General features: G+C 38.6%; 1 protein-coding gene across 7 annotated transcripts in view; it reads left to right on the top strand.

The window, feature by feature from the left end:
• LOC125228409 (paxillin) overlaps nt 1-17,225 on the top strand; it is a 139,442-nt gene that overhangs the window by 112,813 nt on the left and 9,404 nt on the right. For 5 of the 7 annotated variants that reach the window (XM_048132976.1, XM_048132975.1, XM_048132977.1 and 2 more), the window contains exons 4-5: nt 4,825-4,921; nt 15,716-15,923. In XM_048132976.1, the coding sequence (XP_047988933.1) occupies nt 4,825-4,921; nt 15,716-15,923 (305 nt within the window). Of the gene's footprint in view, nt 1-4,824; nt 4,922-15,715; nt 15,924-17,030; nt 17,147-17,225 lie in introns of those variants that run through there. The other 2 variants (XM_048132978.1, XM_048132980.1) reach the window with 2 other exon arrangements.

Here is a 17,225-nt window from a genome sequence, read left to right as displayed (position 1 = left end):
TGTGCAATGCAAGAGCAATGGACTAATAGGGTGGCGCCATCTGTCATAACCTTTGAGTGCTCATTTCTCTCGCTAATAAGGTTTTAGCCTATTCATTCTATTAAACCCCCGTGAGCAAAACGATGGGTCAATTTGGCATTAAGATTTCAGAAAACTAGGCTAACATACACGCTTACATGATTATCACCTATTCTACTATCTACCAACTCTGAAAGGTGAAACTAAAAACATTTAAACTCCGTGATCCTATTGAGCACTATGCTTAAAGACCATTACATCTGTGCTTTGCTGGTTTCTCTATAGTTGCCTACAACATTATTGAATAACAACTCAGAAATAGATCATGAGCGTGCCAACCGTGTTAACATTGATTTTACATGTGCTGAAAGCTGACTTTCACACTCTGCCGGTATGAAGTGTTTTTGTTAAAATGCGATATATAAGTAATGCCCTGTCAAGTTGATATAATTTTAGGTACTTTGTATATGTCTCGGCAAATATTTAAAATACAACATATTACTTATACTCGTGAAGTCTCATAAAAATGAAACCTTCGTAAGGACCATTCATTTGTAAAAAAATGTACTTTTAGTTAACTTTATTCCACCTAATAATGTTAAATATAGTGATGTGCAAGTTGCGGAAACTTTCCTAAAAAATCTTAAATTTCTTAAAAAATTCACGAAACTTTCACGCAAAATAAGGAAAATTTAAATTTATGAAATGGAAAGTTTCCATCCATACAATTGTCCATACAAAGTATGGAAAGTTTCCGAAGTTTTCCTATGTGAAAATTTCAGAAGTTTGGAAATTTTCCGTTGGCACATCAGTAGTTAAATATCTAGTAACGTACCTATAAGATAAATGAACATATACAATGTCTATTATATCAGGAGATATTCAGTAGCGCCTGATGTTATGTATGAAAATGAATTTAGCAAGGCCACAAGACACTAATAAACAGCATTTTATGGCCGCTGTGTTCAATCATCAATAACCAAAACCGCTAAAACAGCCACTAAAGAGCCCGCAGCAACCGTAAACATGACACTGGTATGCTCTAACAAAAGCTTTCAGCTATAATACTACTAATCCCTTACATTTACACAATCATTTTCAAACGAGAACAGGTGCACTCCTGTCACAACAATACTACGGAGCTAAAAAATAGAAATACATTTTTTTTCCTTTAATATCTTGTAGATCACCCAAAACTACATAGTCAAAGAATTTCCAGCAGTAATTCTTACTGAGATGTTATTTTACAAAATGTACAATACAATACAATACAAATATTCTTTATTGTTCACCAATATAACAAGATTACATCACATAACTTTAATTAACTATGGTAGACAACAGGCGGTCTTATCGCTAAAGAGCGATCTCTTCCAGACAACCTTTGGGTAGTGGAGACAAGACACAAAAAACAACTGATTTGAGTAGGTGATGCAGTGAGTGATAGAAAACGTCAAATAATCTTAATACTAATAAACATACATAAATAGGAATTAAAATAAACCTAAATATACCGTACATATATAAATACTATAACAACACAGCTACGAATGTACATAGATCAAAAACAATGCGGCCAATAGCGATAAAGGAAAATGAAACAGGACCATCAATAAATATTGTATTATGGAATAGATAAATAATGTTCTTTTACTTGACTGTACCTATTTATTATATGTATAGTATAAGTACTATAAGTATACAATATTTATAACGTATGGTTTATATATTTTTGAAATCAAGTTTTGCAACAGAACCCAAATTAACGTTAAAGTTTATCAAGACCATTAGGTGCAGTTCGGGCCAAAACTAGACAAACGTGACTAGCTATTTCCTATATAACTCCCGAAGAGTAATTCCTAAGAAATTCCTCAAAAGGATAAGTTGGCATTTGTACTGTTCCTTACTGTAATTACTGTGTTTTTTGTTATTAATTGTAGGTTTACTACTACTACTATAACTCGATAATATCATAATTCATAGTTATTAGCAGAACCAGGAGTCTACTTTGAACATCATCTAATGGGGCAAAAACTATCCTTTAGCCACTAATCTTACGCTATGAGGAGCGTAAAATCTGGGATATCATAGCTCCCATTGAACCGTCACTTTCATCTATTAAACCAGCTTTTTCATGAGCATGGAGGACTATTACGTTTACATGATACTGGAGGTCTAATTATATTGGTTAATATTACAAGCAAGAGGAATAGCCCTGGCACGATTTTGACAGCAAAATGGAGACGTTTGACATTGACTCGTCTCGCATTCATCGAGAACATATGTCATGGAAAATTAGTCTCGGAGCTTCAAAAGCGTGCATTAAATCTCTAATATAGTGAATTTTGTGATAATGCAATGTTATTTCGCTGCAAAATGGGTGACACGTTTGATTCGGTGACTCAGTTGTGGAATTGAGTGCAGCGAAGTGTCCATGGAACTAAATTAACATTGAACTACTTTGAGACGATTGACAATATATACATACGAATACGAAGTAAATTTGTAGCGAAATTTGTTGGTTTGGCCATACAGTATCTCTATCTACAATACATTTATTTTTATTACCTATCGATAGGTAGTTAAGGTTATCCTTGTAATACCGATTCATTTCGAGCACAGAAGCGTTTCTTTTGTACCACCTAAAAACCTAAACCTAAAATAAATTTAAAAGTGAAGGCTAAAAGTGGCATCGATTGCAGACGTTTCTGTTAATCAGAAGTTTAAAAATCTAGAAAAGGCTGATAATGTTGATATCCTTCGTTTTGCCGATCATGTCGAGTATGTATCGCGTACTGGAAGTCGGCTTTAGTTAAATAAAGCTACCCAGCATTAGACGATAACAGGCTGATGACATAATATCACATGATAATAAAAATGATACAAATGAGATGACGTCCTAGTTGTAGATTTATTACTGTGTCCCGTATTTTTAAGATTGAAAGCACCCGAATGTTCTCCTAAAGCGCTGACACCGCCATCCCACTTAATTAACCAATTAGCCTCAATTTTAATTCCCATCACCATCTGTCCCATCTCTTTTAATCCCCAATAGTCCCAACAAAGCATGTTTACTCTCCATCAGTTAAAGAAACTTGGCACCGCTCTGCACACCTGTTTCAACTCTAATTGACTGTCGCCTTCATAATTTTTAGGGTTCCGTACCTCGATAAGAAAACAAACGGAACTCCTATAGAATCACTTTCCGTCCGTCTGTTTATCTGTCTGTCTGTTAAGATCCTTTTTCTCAGGAATGTGGAGGTACCGAGCGGGAATATATGTCAAAAACTAAGGTCTACTGTCCCTAGAGATCTGAAAAAATATCAAACTTCTAAGCCAACGCCAACACAAGATACGGCAACTTATGCCGCTAACTTTTGACACTCGCAAGGGAATCAAAACCAACAGGGTACTTCCCATGAACTCAGACTCTTGAAATTTAGTATGAACCAACCTCATATAACTACACACAGATAAACACAGATTGCACAGATAAAGGAAAAATTGCGAAAACCGTAAATTTTTAGTAACATCACGTAACATCATAAATAACAATATTTTTAATAATTTTAAACTTTGTACGGAACCCTCGGTGCGCGACTCCGACTCGCACTTGGCCGGTTTTTTTAATATTCTCGGTCTCTAACGTCACTCTTACAACACTGGCTTTTGTTTCCGGTAACATGTTTTGTAATTAACAATTTTTAAGTGGTCTTGAAAATTGTGATGATTTATTTTGTTTTTCATTATGATTGATGATTAGGTACTTGCAAAAATGTATGTACGATCATTGATCATTTGTGTTTATGTAACCTAGTTAAAATAGACGAAAATAAAAACACATGTTCCATTATTTTAGCAGTTTTAGCAGTAGGAGATTTCTCGTGGACGTAATTAATTCGGAAGTTTCCAGTTACAGTAAGCAAATGTCGCAAAGAACTATTATCCATCAGAATGATTCCTTAAACCCTTTGATCTTATTCTAAATATTACCTTTTTCTTTTACGGCAAGGTTCTGATTTCAAATATAATAATAAATATCTAGGACGGAGGGTATAACTACTTTAGTGATTTAGCATTTAGCTCCATCCAAGGTAAAAGACAATCTGCGAATTGTCAATATTTAGTCGCAGAATTATTATAATTTTTTTATTTATTTATTTATTTATTTATTGTTCAGAACACATCAAAGTTCAGTCATATATCAAATACATAGGTAGCAAACATTATAAGGGATAAAAGACCTGTAGGCTCATAAATGTTTTAAAAAGTAATACATCAAAAACATGCAAATGCGTCTTTGCGAGGAATAAACATATTATAAATTTACTTTAACAACAAAAGTTTTGATCTCATATGTCCTTTTAAAGCTGGAAGTGAATGCATAAATGGATCGATCGATGATATGTTATATTATAGATATTAAATATTATAGGATTTTTTTTTACTCAGGTTGTCTGAGCCCCAAGGTAAGCTCAAGAAGGTTTGTATTGTGGGTACTCAGACTACGATATAATATACAAATACATATATACATAACTGACTCATGAAGAAATATCTGTGCTCATCACACAAATAAATGCCTTTGCCGGGATTCGAACCCGGGACCGCGGCTTAGCAGGCAGGGTCACTATTACCCGCTAGGCTAGACCGGTCGACAAATAGATAGAGGTAGATAGCTTTATAGCTGAAGCTATCAAATGCCAAAGCTTTTATGTATTACTCGTAATCGAAATTGGAACAGCTGTCTCTTCAAAGGTTATCCTACACATTGAACAAGTAATAATCGTATTGTATTGGTTGCAGACGGGTACGCGCGCACCAACGGCGCGGCAAGCCCGGCGTCCGCGCGGCCCACCGTGGACTCTCTACTCGATCAGCTCAGCACAGACCTGCACAATGGGTAAGTACACTTGAAAATATTCACTATAGTTACCTCTCCACATTTTCCTACGTAACACGCAGATGTGTATTCTGCCTGTCCTAACCTACGGTGCCCAAACATGGTCACTCACAGAGATTCAGAAGTCCAAACTGAAGGTTTGCCAACGCGCTATGGAGCGCAGCATTCTAGGTGTCAAAAGGACCGATCGAGTCCGAAACACTACGCTGCGCTCCAAAACTCGCATTGCTGATGTTGGCAAAAAAACCGCCAGGCTTAAATGGGACTGGGCCGGCCACGTCTATGGCATGCATCCGGATAGGTGGGCGAACATAGCCACCAAGTGGATGCCGACGAAGAAGCGTGGGCCGGGCAGGCCCAGACAAAGATGGCGAAACGATCTTGACGCCTTTCTAAGGAACTGGCCGGAGGAAACGGAGAATCGGGAGTCATGGATAGCCAGTGGAGAGGCCTTTGCCCAGCAGTGGGACACTCAAATAGGTTAAAAAAAAAACACGCACAGACAATATGTTCACACTATGAGTAGAAGAATTTAATCGCATCGATGCAAGCTCAGCGTCGCGTCTTGTCTCCAGGCAGGCAAGCATGGTCGCGTGATACGAGTAAACGATATAACGTCACGCAGTCCTTTTCGCACTATTTTGTAAGTGCGATAGAGACGCACCGATGTGATAAAGTTTATCGAACTGGTGTGCTACGCCCGCTGATTTTCGTAAAATTACTACATCGCAAAGCTGCATATGGACCTATTTACCAGACGAAGAACTTCTTATAGCCATGTTTTTAGATAATTCTGTTTCTAGTTATTATGCACTTCCAGTCGTCAGTCAAGAGGAAATACCAATACCAAACCGATTTAAACTTTGGTATCATCTCTATTCATGTGCATAGCTATATATATATTCCTTATAGAAAGAAACTAAGAGAAGGCTAAATTTCCTGAACCAAATATCGTAAAAGTAACCAAAAATACAATTTAAGACAAAAAGTCCTATCGTCTAAACACACGTGTCGTCATCGATTGAATGCGAACAGCAGTTGTTATAAATAATAATACACTCCACTTTTCACCACCACCTGTACCTACTCGATCAATAATTCACCATCACACTAGTACAGTATTTTAAGAATGTGTCATGTGCACGTTTCTTGATTTATTTCGGAAGAATATCTTTAGTATTTTTACAGCGTGGTCTAAATAAATCATATCGGTGGCGCTGGCGGTGCAATGTCTCTATCGATATTTATATGTGGATGATCTTACGAAAACTAGTTGTCTTCATGGGTTTATCAATTTCTCAACAAAACTAGCAGTGTGAAAATAATACAGGAAAAACCACCGCTTACGATAACAACACTTCGTCTCGCCACAATACCTCATTTACTTTACTACCTCGTTAGAAAATTCGTAGCAAAGATTTCCTAATGAATGAAAACATTAACTCTTTGATGTTTCGGCAATACAGAAGGATTGGCTGCCGTAAATCATTTTAGTAAGGTTTTATCCGAAGTACTATTAACATATCTGTACTATTTTATATCGAATTATAGGCGTACCATAGCATAAACTTTGCTGGAATAGACTGAGATGTCTTGAACTTGAAAACGCATCATATGATTCACCTTGAGTAAAAATAGTTTATTAGTTTAAAGAACTATAAAAATATCAGTAAAGACTAACACATACAATGTCATGTTCGCTCCAAACTTTTATTGAAAATATGCTGTAACGGATATCACTAATATTTTTGACGTGTGTGACCTGATTCGATCACGTCATACTAACCGAAATACATAGGATGTGTCTTATCTAATTAGTTAGACTTGTATTAATTGTAATTTACACTTATGTACATTTAGGAAATCAAAATAGTTAGGTTGCGCTCCGTGACCTTAACCTGTAATTTTGCCATAATGTGAGCGGGGAATACCCTAGATATTTAGGTAGGTACCCTAGGTTGATAGAAAGATACACAAGTGTTTGTATAGCTCTCAGTGGTATTCTACAGTCACCCACTTACCTCTAGGCCGACAAAAATAAAATAAAAAACAAAACTCACATGTTACCTTGCCCTTACGTTGGCAGGGTGGGCCGGTGACGCGACCGGGCCGTGTGAAGCGCGTATTTCTAGAGCACTATTCATAGCGCACCAACACCATCGCGGCGTCACCGCGGGCGCCGCGACTCGACTCCGAGTCGTTCTAGACGCGGGCGGGACGCTGGTGTAAACAGCAGACAGGCTTTTATGAATATCATATTCCTGTAGTTTACACCTGTTACTACCGGATGTCGCGTTTTGAAACTTCTTTTTTATGTAAAATTAATGATCTTGTTACTTTTTATTTTATCTCATCTGTTTTGTTTTTAACGTTTGTAAGTCCATGTTGAAAAAAATAACTTCTGGGTACGTAATCTGTCTGTTTAGGAAATCATGCGATCAGAATCTTTAGAATTATAACGTAAGTTGAAGTTCGATGAACGCAATTGATTAGCAGCCATAGGTGGTTAACATGAGTTCGAGCTCAGCCATAGTTCATAAAGAAAATTAGGCATAATATCCTAATTTATGAAAATGAAACAATAACAATGGCAATTAAACCCAACTCTGCGCAAAAAGTCTAGTCTTGCCGCGCCCGCGCCGCTTCCAACACCGCGAGTTGCGCATCTGCGTCTGCGCCGAAAAATAAATCATGTTGTTCCTCAATCTGTACAATACGCACAAAGATGATAAAAAGAAGTACGTATGTGTAGTATGTGTTTTGTTTCTATTGTTGTCTTTGTCATTATATTAGGTATGTTATGTTATGTGCCGTTTAAAAGTTGTGATAATCAGTATGGTAAGGCAAAGCACAGTGAAAAGGCTATTGTGATATATTTGTCCACTTTATTCTGCCTTTATTTGATTATCCTAAAAAGAGAGTTGCTGAGAAAGATACTGAAATCGCGAGCTTTTAAATGTAGCAAGGTCATTATTTACTAAAAAATATACCGAAATGAACTAGATTGACGTTAGTGTGACAGTTTTATTTTGCATTGTACTATAATGAACACTGCTACACTGAAAGTTTTATAATAATCAGACGTGCGTGTGCGCCGACGGATTTGTGCGTAATCCGTGCAGAAACGCCATCCGAATAGCTTTTTGTACCGGCTGAGAACTGGCGTCTAGAATCGTTCGACAGTCGACAGAACTATGAAGAAGCCACTCTTTTAAGATAAGATCATTTGGTGAACTAGATAGGTATGTTACAGATAGAAATGAAAATGAGCCCTAACCTAACAGGGTTGAATCAAATATTATCAATCTGTAGTAGTTTTATACTTGTTTTTTTTTCTTATAAAATTTCGATAAAGTTTGGTTTGTTTAATAAGCTGCTTGTTCTGGGTGGAATGATTATTTATTTAAATATAAAATCACGACTTGTCTCAAATTAAAGTATGATTTTATTTTGTTAGGAGTTCCTGCGCTATTGTATTATGAAAACTGAAAACTCCAGAAGTTTTCCATTAAACCCTGAGATTAAAACATTAACATAGGGGTTATATTATATTGGGTTGGTAAGAAAGTAATGAGCGAATCATAACCAATATTGTAATTTTTAAATAATTTATTATTTTAATCATTTATCAAAAATATAACGGCCTCCGTTATCTACTACTTGTCTCCATCGTTCTGGTAAAGAATGAATAGCATCGGCGAAGAAGTTCTTAGGTTTAGATTCAAAAAACTCAGCTATGTACTGTCGTAGATGGGCTTGATCATCGAACTTTTTTTCATTCAAGGCATTGCTTAGCGATCTGAACAATCATCACTTTCCAACCTAGCTCCAATAGCTTTAGCCGAGTCACTTTTGCAATGTGTGGGAACAGTCATTCCACTTGGTAGGAGTTCCCAGTGAATAATACCATGAATATCCCACCAAACGGACAGCATAACTTTTTTCGGGTGAGGCTCTGTTTTTGGTGCCTCTATTCCTTTTTCGTTTGGAGCTAGCCACTGACGCTTGCGTGTGTGATTTATATATAAGACCCATTTTTCATCTCCAGTGATAAGATGGTCCAACCAGTTGAATGTGAGGCGAAAAGACAGAAGTTGTATGCAGATATCGGCACGGCGGTTTAGTTGATCTCTATCAAGTTCATGCGGTATCCAAACACTGTATTTGTAGTTTTTTCCCAACTCGTGTAAATGTGTTTCTATGGTGACATGAGAGCAGCCTAACTCGGTAGCAAGAGTACGACTCGTTAGCCTCGGATCTCCTTCAATTAAGGTTTTTAATTTGGCTACATCAATCTTCACCGGTCGACCAGACTTAGGTTGATCTGATAATGAAAAGTCGCCACTACGAAACCGCTGGAACCATCGTTTCGCCGTGGCCTCAGACACAACTTCAGGAGCAACACGCTGACATATATTACGCACTGCTTCGGCGGCTGAATGGCCAGACTGAAATTCATATAGTAAGCAATGCCTTACATGCACTTTTAATTCGTCCATTTTCTTCCTTATATTAGCTCGGCGACAGCTAGTGAATGACTGACGAGAAACTGTGCGACTCGCCCTTTATATACTTTCGACCATAGAAGATTCTAGAACTCTCTCAAAAATTTTATGTGGAATTCAATCGATCGCTCATTACTTTCTTACCAACCCAATACATATAGAACAGGTTACTCCTCTATTTAATTTACCCACGTAAACCCGCTTAACTGAAAGTCAGCTTAATTAAAAAGTAGGGGCCGTGTCAAAGAGTCAAATAGCTGGCACAGTATAGAAAAAGCTGGAAAAAAACTCTACCGACAAGAGATTAATTCTTATGATGATACTCGCTTATTACCAACGTAGGTCTAATGATTACTAATCTAATATGTATAGGTCTACTGTCTAAAGTTCAAATGTTAAAGTCTTATATAGTTCTAGACACTGGACATGTCAGCAGTCGCAATGCAGTGACGAGACAAATGGCGTTTCAGAACGCCTCAATCATTTCATAACTGCCAACATCTTGCGCGTTGCCGACGTTGCTGAAAAATATATAGCGAATCGGAATGAAAACGGCTATTTTTCCCTTGCTGTCCTTGTCCTCGGTTAGGTGTTTTATTGAGGAAGTAAGATTATATTATTCATTATTTTTCGTAAGTTCTCGTGTTTTGACATTGATACAAATACGCTAACGCGGTAGTTGTCGTTATTTATTATGATAATTTAATAAAGTTATAGTAGGAATAGGAATAGGGAACAGACCCGCACGGTTTGTATTTTTATTCGCAACCGTTTTACCTCATACTAAAAATCAACAAAATATAGTTTAGGGACTTTAGGGATATACTTGGGCTGATCCATACTAATATTATAAATGGGAAAGTGTGTGTGTCTGTTTGTTTGTCCGTCTTTCACGGCAAAACGGAGCGACGAATTGACGTGATTTTTTAAGTGGAGATAGTTGAAGGGATGGAGAGTGACATAGGTTACTTTTTGTCTCTTTCTAATGCGAGCGGAGCCGCGGGCAAAAGCAAGTATGTCGATCACTGTGCAGTGTGAGTGAGTGAGTGCTTTTTTGACTATTTTTCAGTGTACCTACTAGAATAGGTGCAGTATTTGTTCCTGCAATTGCCATACTGGTTTTATTTACAGTCCAGAAACTGATATACCTATTAAAGTACACGATATTCATTATTCACATTTGCGAGCAGCCTATTAAAACTTAATATCAAACTCACTACTCTAATTTCGTGAAATTACATTGGAAAGGGCATCAAAGGCCGTCCCGGCCATTTATTATGTCGTTCGTTTATTTTTATTCAAACTCTCGGCTGACGGATATACTGTAAATTACGCTGTTGGCGTAGGGCGTGCTGACAGAAATATGGAAAAAGAGACAAAAATTGTGAAGTTTTCAAAGTACGGTTAGAAAAAGCTCAAGTTCGCAGAACCAATTTATTTTAGATGTTTGTCAAACGTAGCTTAAGATTATCGTCTAAGGCAGTGGTGGGCAAGTGGTCCGGCCCGCGAAAGAATTGTATGCGGTCCTTCAAAATAAATCTGGTGTAAATCTGGCCCGCCTCTAAAAAAATCTTCATATTTTGGCTCCCAGTTAAAAAAGTTTGCCTACCACTGGTCTAAGGTTATAATTAGTCTAAATTAATTTTAATGTAATAAAGTAAATTTGTTATTGAACCCGTCGCCGTTGTAACGTACCAATAACAGCTGTTACCTAAATCCTGAATTTAATTAATGAATAATATGAATTAATCTTGCAATTACCTTTTCACCTACATCATCCACCCAGCCCACTACTTCACTCAAAATTGTTGCCCATAGCTGCCTGGATTTTGCTGAAAACACCAATAATATACGCAAACGCTCTGGACCTGGACATGCATGCACATGCCCGTCTCTTACTCATTGTCAAACTATCCAATATCTCGGTATAACGATTGACTCACATTTACGCTGGCACCACCACATACACAATTTAACTAGTAAAATCCGCAAACTTATATACGTTTTTAAGAACATAAGATCTGTGGTCGGACAGCAGGCAATTAAAACGATATACTTTGCATTTGCGCAATCCTTCCTAACTTATTGTGTCGGAGTCTGGGGTGGTGCACACAAGACAACTCTTTTGCGTTTAGAACGGGCTCAACGAGCGGTCTTAAAAGTAATGTCCAAGAAACCCTTCCTATTTCCAACAGTTCAGCTCTACCGTGACTGTAACGTCCTAACGGTTAGAGGCTTATTTATTCGCCACGTGATAAGTAGGAAGCATAAAACTCTACCATTTAACCCAGAACTTACACGTAACAGGCGACGTTCGGACCGTGTCTGTGTGGTGCACCATTTTTGACTGAAGCACTCTGGTCGTCATTTTCACTATCTGAGTCCAAAATTATATAATCGGGTTAATAAAATTATAAATATCTACAAACTAACAGTTAAGGAATGTCAATCAAAACTCTCTTCCTGGTTGATGACTTTAACCTATGAGAAATTAGAGGATCTTGTAAAATAAAATAGGTCATATTTTGTTTAAATGATTTATCCATCACCCCCCCCCCCCCCCCCCCCACACACACACACACACACACACACACGCGCGCAAACACACACACACACTATGCATGCCCCTGCATGAATTTGTAAATGTACCTGTAGATTATCCCTATTATTTTTCCACATTGATGATTATTTAATACAACCTCATTATTGCAACCAACTCCTGTTAGGTATACATTGTAAAAAATCTCGTTGAATATTTCTCCTTGTCTCCGGGGTGAGAGCCTGGAGATCTGTATTACAGGTTCACGCCTAGTTCAGACTCCAGTCTCTCACAAAGGATAATAAAACTAAGCTGTTCTAATTTTAGTTCAAATTGTTTGTATGTCCTTTGTGAGGTGAAAATAAATGAAATTTATTTATTTATTTATAATAAGCAAACAGCAAATGTGATGAAAATTAAGTTCTAGATAATCAACACATGTGAGCACAAATCAACCGGCCATCTTGGGTTATAACAACAACGTCACTATAAAATGCATTCACAAGATTTTATTTGACATTCATTCATAAAGCAAATGCAATATCTTTCGTCGCAAATATAAACTGTTTTTTTTTTGTTAGCCTATTTGAGTGTCCCACTGCTGGGCAAAGGCCTCTCCCCTAGCTCTCCATGACTCCCGATTCTCCGTTTCCTCTGGCCAGTTCTTCAGAAAGGTGTCAAGATCGTTTCGCCATTTTTGCCTGGGCATGCCCGGCCCACGCCACGTTTCTTCGTCGGCATCCACTTGGTGGCTATGTTAGCCTACCTATCCGGATACATGCGATAGACGTGGCCGGCCCAGTCCCATTTAAGCCTGGCGGTCCTATATAAGCCCCTGTCTTTGATAGGCTAAATGTACGCGAGGCTGAGGCTTTCGACTTGCTTTCCACTTGCCAGGTACCTTTTGCTCATTTTAAGAAAATCTTCTGTTATCAGGTGCCGTAGCCGAATGGCATTTCTGCGACGCGAAACGAAAACGAAACGCCGCGAAAGGTAGTCTGGCTCTGTCGCGCCAATACGCAAGAGCGATAGAGATAGATATCTACGAGCGTTTCGTTTCGTGAGCGTTTGTGCCATTCGGCTACCCAGGGATGAACAGGCTCATGTCTTATTTTATCAGCAATTCCCAACTATTTCCCAACTACTAGGTACATTTCGCTCTAATGCAATGAGTTATCACAGTAGGTGTTGGTTCGATTTGGCGTCTCCCGCGCATATAATAAGCGGCCCAATTAGTGCGCACACACCTACCGCCGCGTTTCTAAACTCGCTTGCATTATTTCCTTCGCCCAGCCATTTGTTCCGCTGATTTATCAGCCCGCCCTGACGGAAACTATGATTTACTGCAATTTGATATATTGTATGTGTTTACGGCTCACACTTAACAAGTTAATAGCTGTTGGCTGGCGGTTTTCAGCTGTGAATTCGAAATGTATAAGTTTTACTCGTTATCCTGAAGTAACACACTAGACCGTGCCAATAATATTAATAAGTAAACTATTATCTGATGTTTCACTTCTGGGCAAAGTTCACTCCCCTATTTCTCCACGACTCTCGGAGCTAGTTGTTGCGAAAAGTGAGTGAGTTGGGTCGGTAGATCGTCCCGCAGATGCCAGTCCCGTAGTGGATGCCCTTTACCTCTTGAGCCGGTGTAGCTTTACTTGTGTTCATAAACCCATTGAATAGTAAGCCCATTTATAATTTAAAAAAAAAAAAAGAATTGTAATATTACTTGAAAAGAAACTATTTTTTGAAGTATATTTTTACGCAAAAAGAGCACAGCCCATTGCGCTCATTGCGCACAAAAAATGTATTTCATAAATTTTTTAAAAGGGTTCTTTGTCGACTGACTTTTCATAGAATATACTTATTTCCTAGATTTCCCCATTCAGAAGTTATGCCAACTTTTGGCTCCGTGTCTATCAGCTGTTCCTGCGCATCATTTCCCCGAACCATATATCTTGCAGTATTATTCCCCACCCTGTCGTAGAACCATTTGTTAGGTAAATTTATGTCTCTTGTACATTTGTAGAGACTAGCTGATGGAGACTTGCGCACTAATGAAGCGGTACGCGTTCTTGCCAGAAACGGCTATGAGAACATAGGGCATGTCGTATGTTTAAATCGAATTATACCGACAAATATATGATAATTGGGAGATACGACTGACCTTTTAAGTCGTAAATTACTCGATAGCATACGAGTATGCGTAATTGCGTATGTTATAGAATTTAACATTTCATAAAATGACAGGTCAAAGACATATGTAGCTCCGTAAGTCCGTATAGACAGCTACAGTCTAAGAAAAAAACGTACCTCAGAACCATATAGAAGTAGGTACGGTGGCCTAGATGGTGTTACACCTATGGGGGACGCTCGGCTAATTCAATTCAATTCAAAATATCTTTATTCATGTAGGCCTAGTTACAAGCTCTTATGAATAGTTCATTACATATTATGATCTTAATCTAACCTAATTATCAGAGCAATTTATTGTTGTAATTATTGTTCATAATAATATTGAGTCTATAATATAAAATTTCATATAAAAATAATCGTTAAACAAAAAATATAATATTAATATTTAACATTGTAACATATATCAAGCTACGAATATGGGCCAAATTGTCAAATCTGAGGTTTAAAAGTTATAAGTCTGTGTCGAGAGATGGCACAGTGATTACATATTTGACTTGGACAATAACTCTATAACACTTGATCCTCTTTGGTTTGGTATATTATTATATTTTCATGATGTGGCCAACCGATCATTTTATTTAATCATTGCTACATCAAAAAAACCATCAATTCTAATATCTGACCATTCGGTTTAGCACAACTTGCGTTGTTGCGTGCGAGTCCATACATCAAGTGCGACTATGGACTGTGCTAGGCCGCCAGACTTACGAATGATGTTTACTTTTTCAGTTAAATAACAATTTATTAAAAAAAAAATACCTGTACTGGGTTGGATTACTAATCACCTAAGAGTCGTCCTTTTTTTATTTCAATAACCCATATGTGACCCACTGCTGGTCAAAGGCCTCTCCCCGTGATTTCTACACCTCGCGTTATTGTGCTATTTCTAGCCAATTGATGATAAAGGTGTCACTCTAAAAAAAAAGGTAATTTACGTTGTGTATCTAGGAGGTAGACGCGTAGCGGAAAATGTGACAAGTGTACGAGTTCACAGATATAAATAGAAAACAACCATCGAACCGACGAGTGAGCGCCCTTGGTTAGGAAAAGCAGTGACAACCAGCTGACTTTGTCCTCGTATGTGATCATTAGAGGTGAAAAAAATATTGTTTTTACACCGCAAAACATTCACGAACATGAAAAGGGCTTTTTAAGTATAAAGGGTTAGGTCTATTCAAATCAGAGTCATCCGGAATAGACAGAGATGTTTCCGCTTTAACTTTTACAGCCGAAATTCTCGCCCATCTAGTGACGGATTAAAAATTTCACCACCCCCTTTCCTGTCGGTGTAAATACAGTCGTCGTAGAGTACAGTCGACTGTGGGATATGGCTAGCAAGAGTTAGCGTTTAGGAACCTGTCACTGCAATATCAATATATACGTTTTCTTTCAACTCCTTAATTAAGAGTGGCACTGAAACTTGAGCAGTTTTATGTGCTCTGCCTACCCCTTTTAGAAATACAGGCGTGTGTTTATGTATACAACCTAAAATGAACATGAAGCTTATGTCTTCAAATTACTACCAATACTTATCTCACAATTTGTCCTCAGACGATCATCGACATCGCCCGTACCACCTGCAGGCTCCTTACCCCGGCCTGGCACCAAGCATGTCACCGTCACGGTACAGGAGACCGTGGTGGAGTCCGCAGCGCCGCCCGTCCCAGCGCCGGCGCACACCACCACGGTCACGCGGCACCACGCCTCCAGCGCCACCCGGGAGCTGGACGACCTCATGGCGTCTCTCTCTGACTTCAAGGTCAGTTGTCCTTATAGGTTGTAAATGCCGAGACACTTTTCCAGGCAGAGTGATGGTCGATGGACAGATGGATTGACAGACTGGTGGCCGCTTTCACATGTTGACTGGTGGACGATATTTGGAAATACGGAGCACTTCTGGATGTGACTAGAGCGGTATAAGTGACGTACCTATACGAAGGCCTATGCTGACAGTGGACGATTAATGGCTAAAGTGATATTGCTGTCCCTAAGCATTAAAACACGATCATAGATCATAATACCTCTGTGTCACCTTGCAGAACCCAAGAATTCCAGAACTAGAGAGCCTATGACTTCCAATAGTGAAAAAAAAAAGCAGTTCTTAAGCATGCCATTATCCTGAGACCTGTTTCACTAGCCTGTGAGCACTTTTGTAAATAATTCGATTTTAATAACACATATGTATGGGATATCACAGTTTCGTTTTCTTTCAACCCCTTATTTGCCAAGAGTGGCACTGAAGCTTTAGTAGTTTCATGTGTTCTGCCTACCCTTTTATGGGATACAGGCGTGATTGTATGTATGTATGTATGTATGTATATGTATGGGTATTTAATTTACCTACTTTTATTTTATCAAACGTATTAAAGGGCAAGACGCAGAATCCTACTGATGGAAAAGGACATCTTACTCGTAACATCGTCCAAACAACATTTAATTGCACACGCGCAATTACCTCTTGAGCCAAAAAGCGTTTTACTTTGTAAACAGTAAACGACATCAAGGTTACGCGCCGAAACAGAAAACGAGATCCAAGGTCTCGAATTAAGCCAAAAGCTCTGCCCTGGCATAATTGGCTACTTGTTCACCGTTCTGACCCATTTGCAACGGGTTCATTCATGACTTCCCTGATTAACGTGTTTATAATTCCCGCTGTATCGATCAAGTGATTTTACGAGCGGCGGCTGATTCACCCGCCCTAAGGCCAGCTCGGCACACTGCACTACAGCAAACCACGCTTTTCCGTTTATTATAATATTTACAACTCTCCTTTCTTGGTCCACGGCTATTTCCAGCCGCGTAAACAGGCACCGCTCCAGCGCGCCCGTCCCTCTCGCACCCGTGGGAAAGCTAGTCTAAAGATAGTTCGCAGCGTTACATCACAGGCGTGGTGGGGCCGCGCGTTATAGATATTAGAAGCACATAGGCAAACATCATCGGACCGCATTCGCTCCAGGCCACCGAGACCGGCCGGTTACTTCTGTACGTACGCTCTCGGTGACTTCGCGATACCATCAAAACAAAAAAAGACTTGGTATCGAACGATAGGAAATAACTTCTT

Source organism: Leguminivora glycinivorella, chromosome 7 (assembly GCF_023078275.1).
Source record: "Leguminivora glycinivorella isolate SPB_JAAS2020 chromosome 7, LegGlyc_1.1, whole genome shotgun sequence".
Classification (NCBI taxonomy): domain Eukaryota; kingdom Metazoa; phylum Arthropoda; class Insecta; order Lepidoptera; family Tortricidae; genus Leguminivora; species Leguminivora glycinivorella.
The sequence above is the reverse complement of the archived record's forward strand: the minus strand, read 5'-3'. Positions and strand labels throughout refer to the sequence as shown.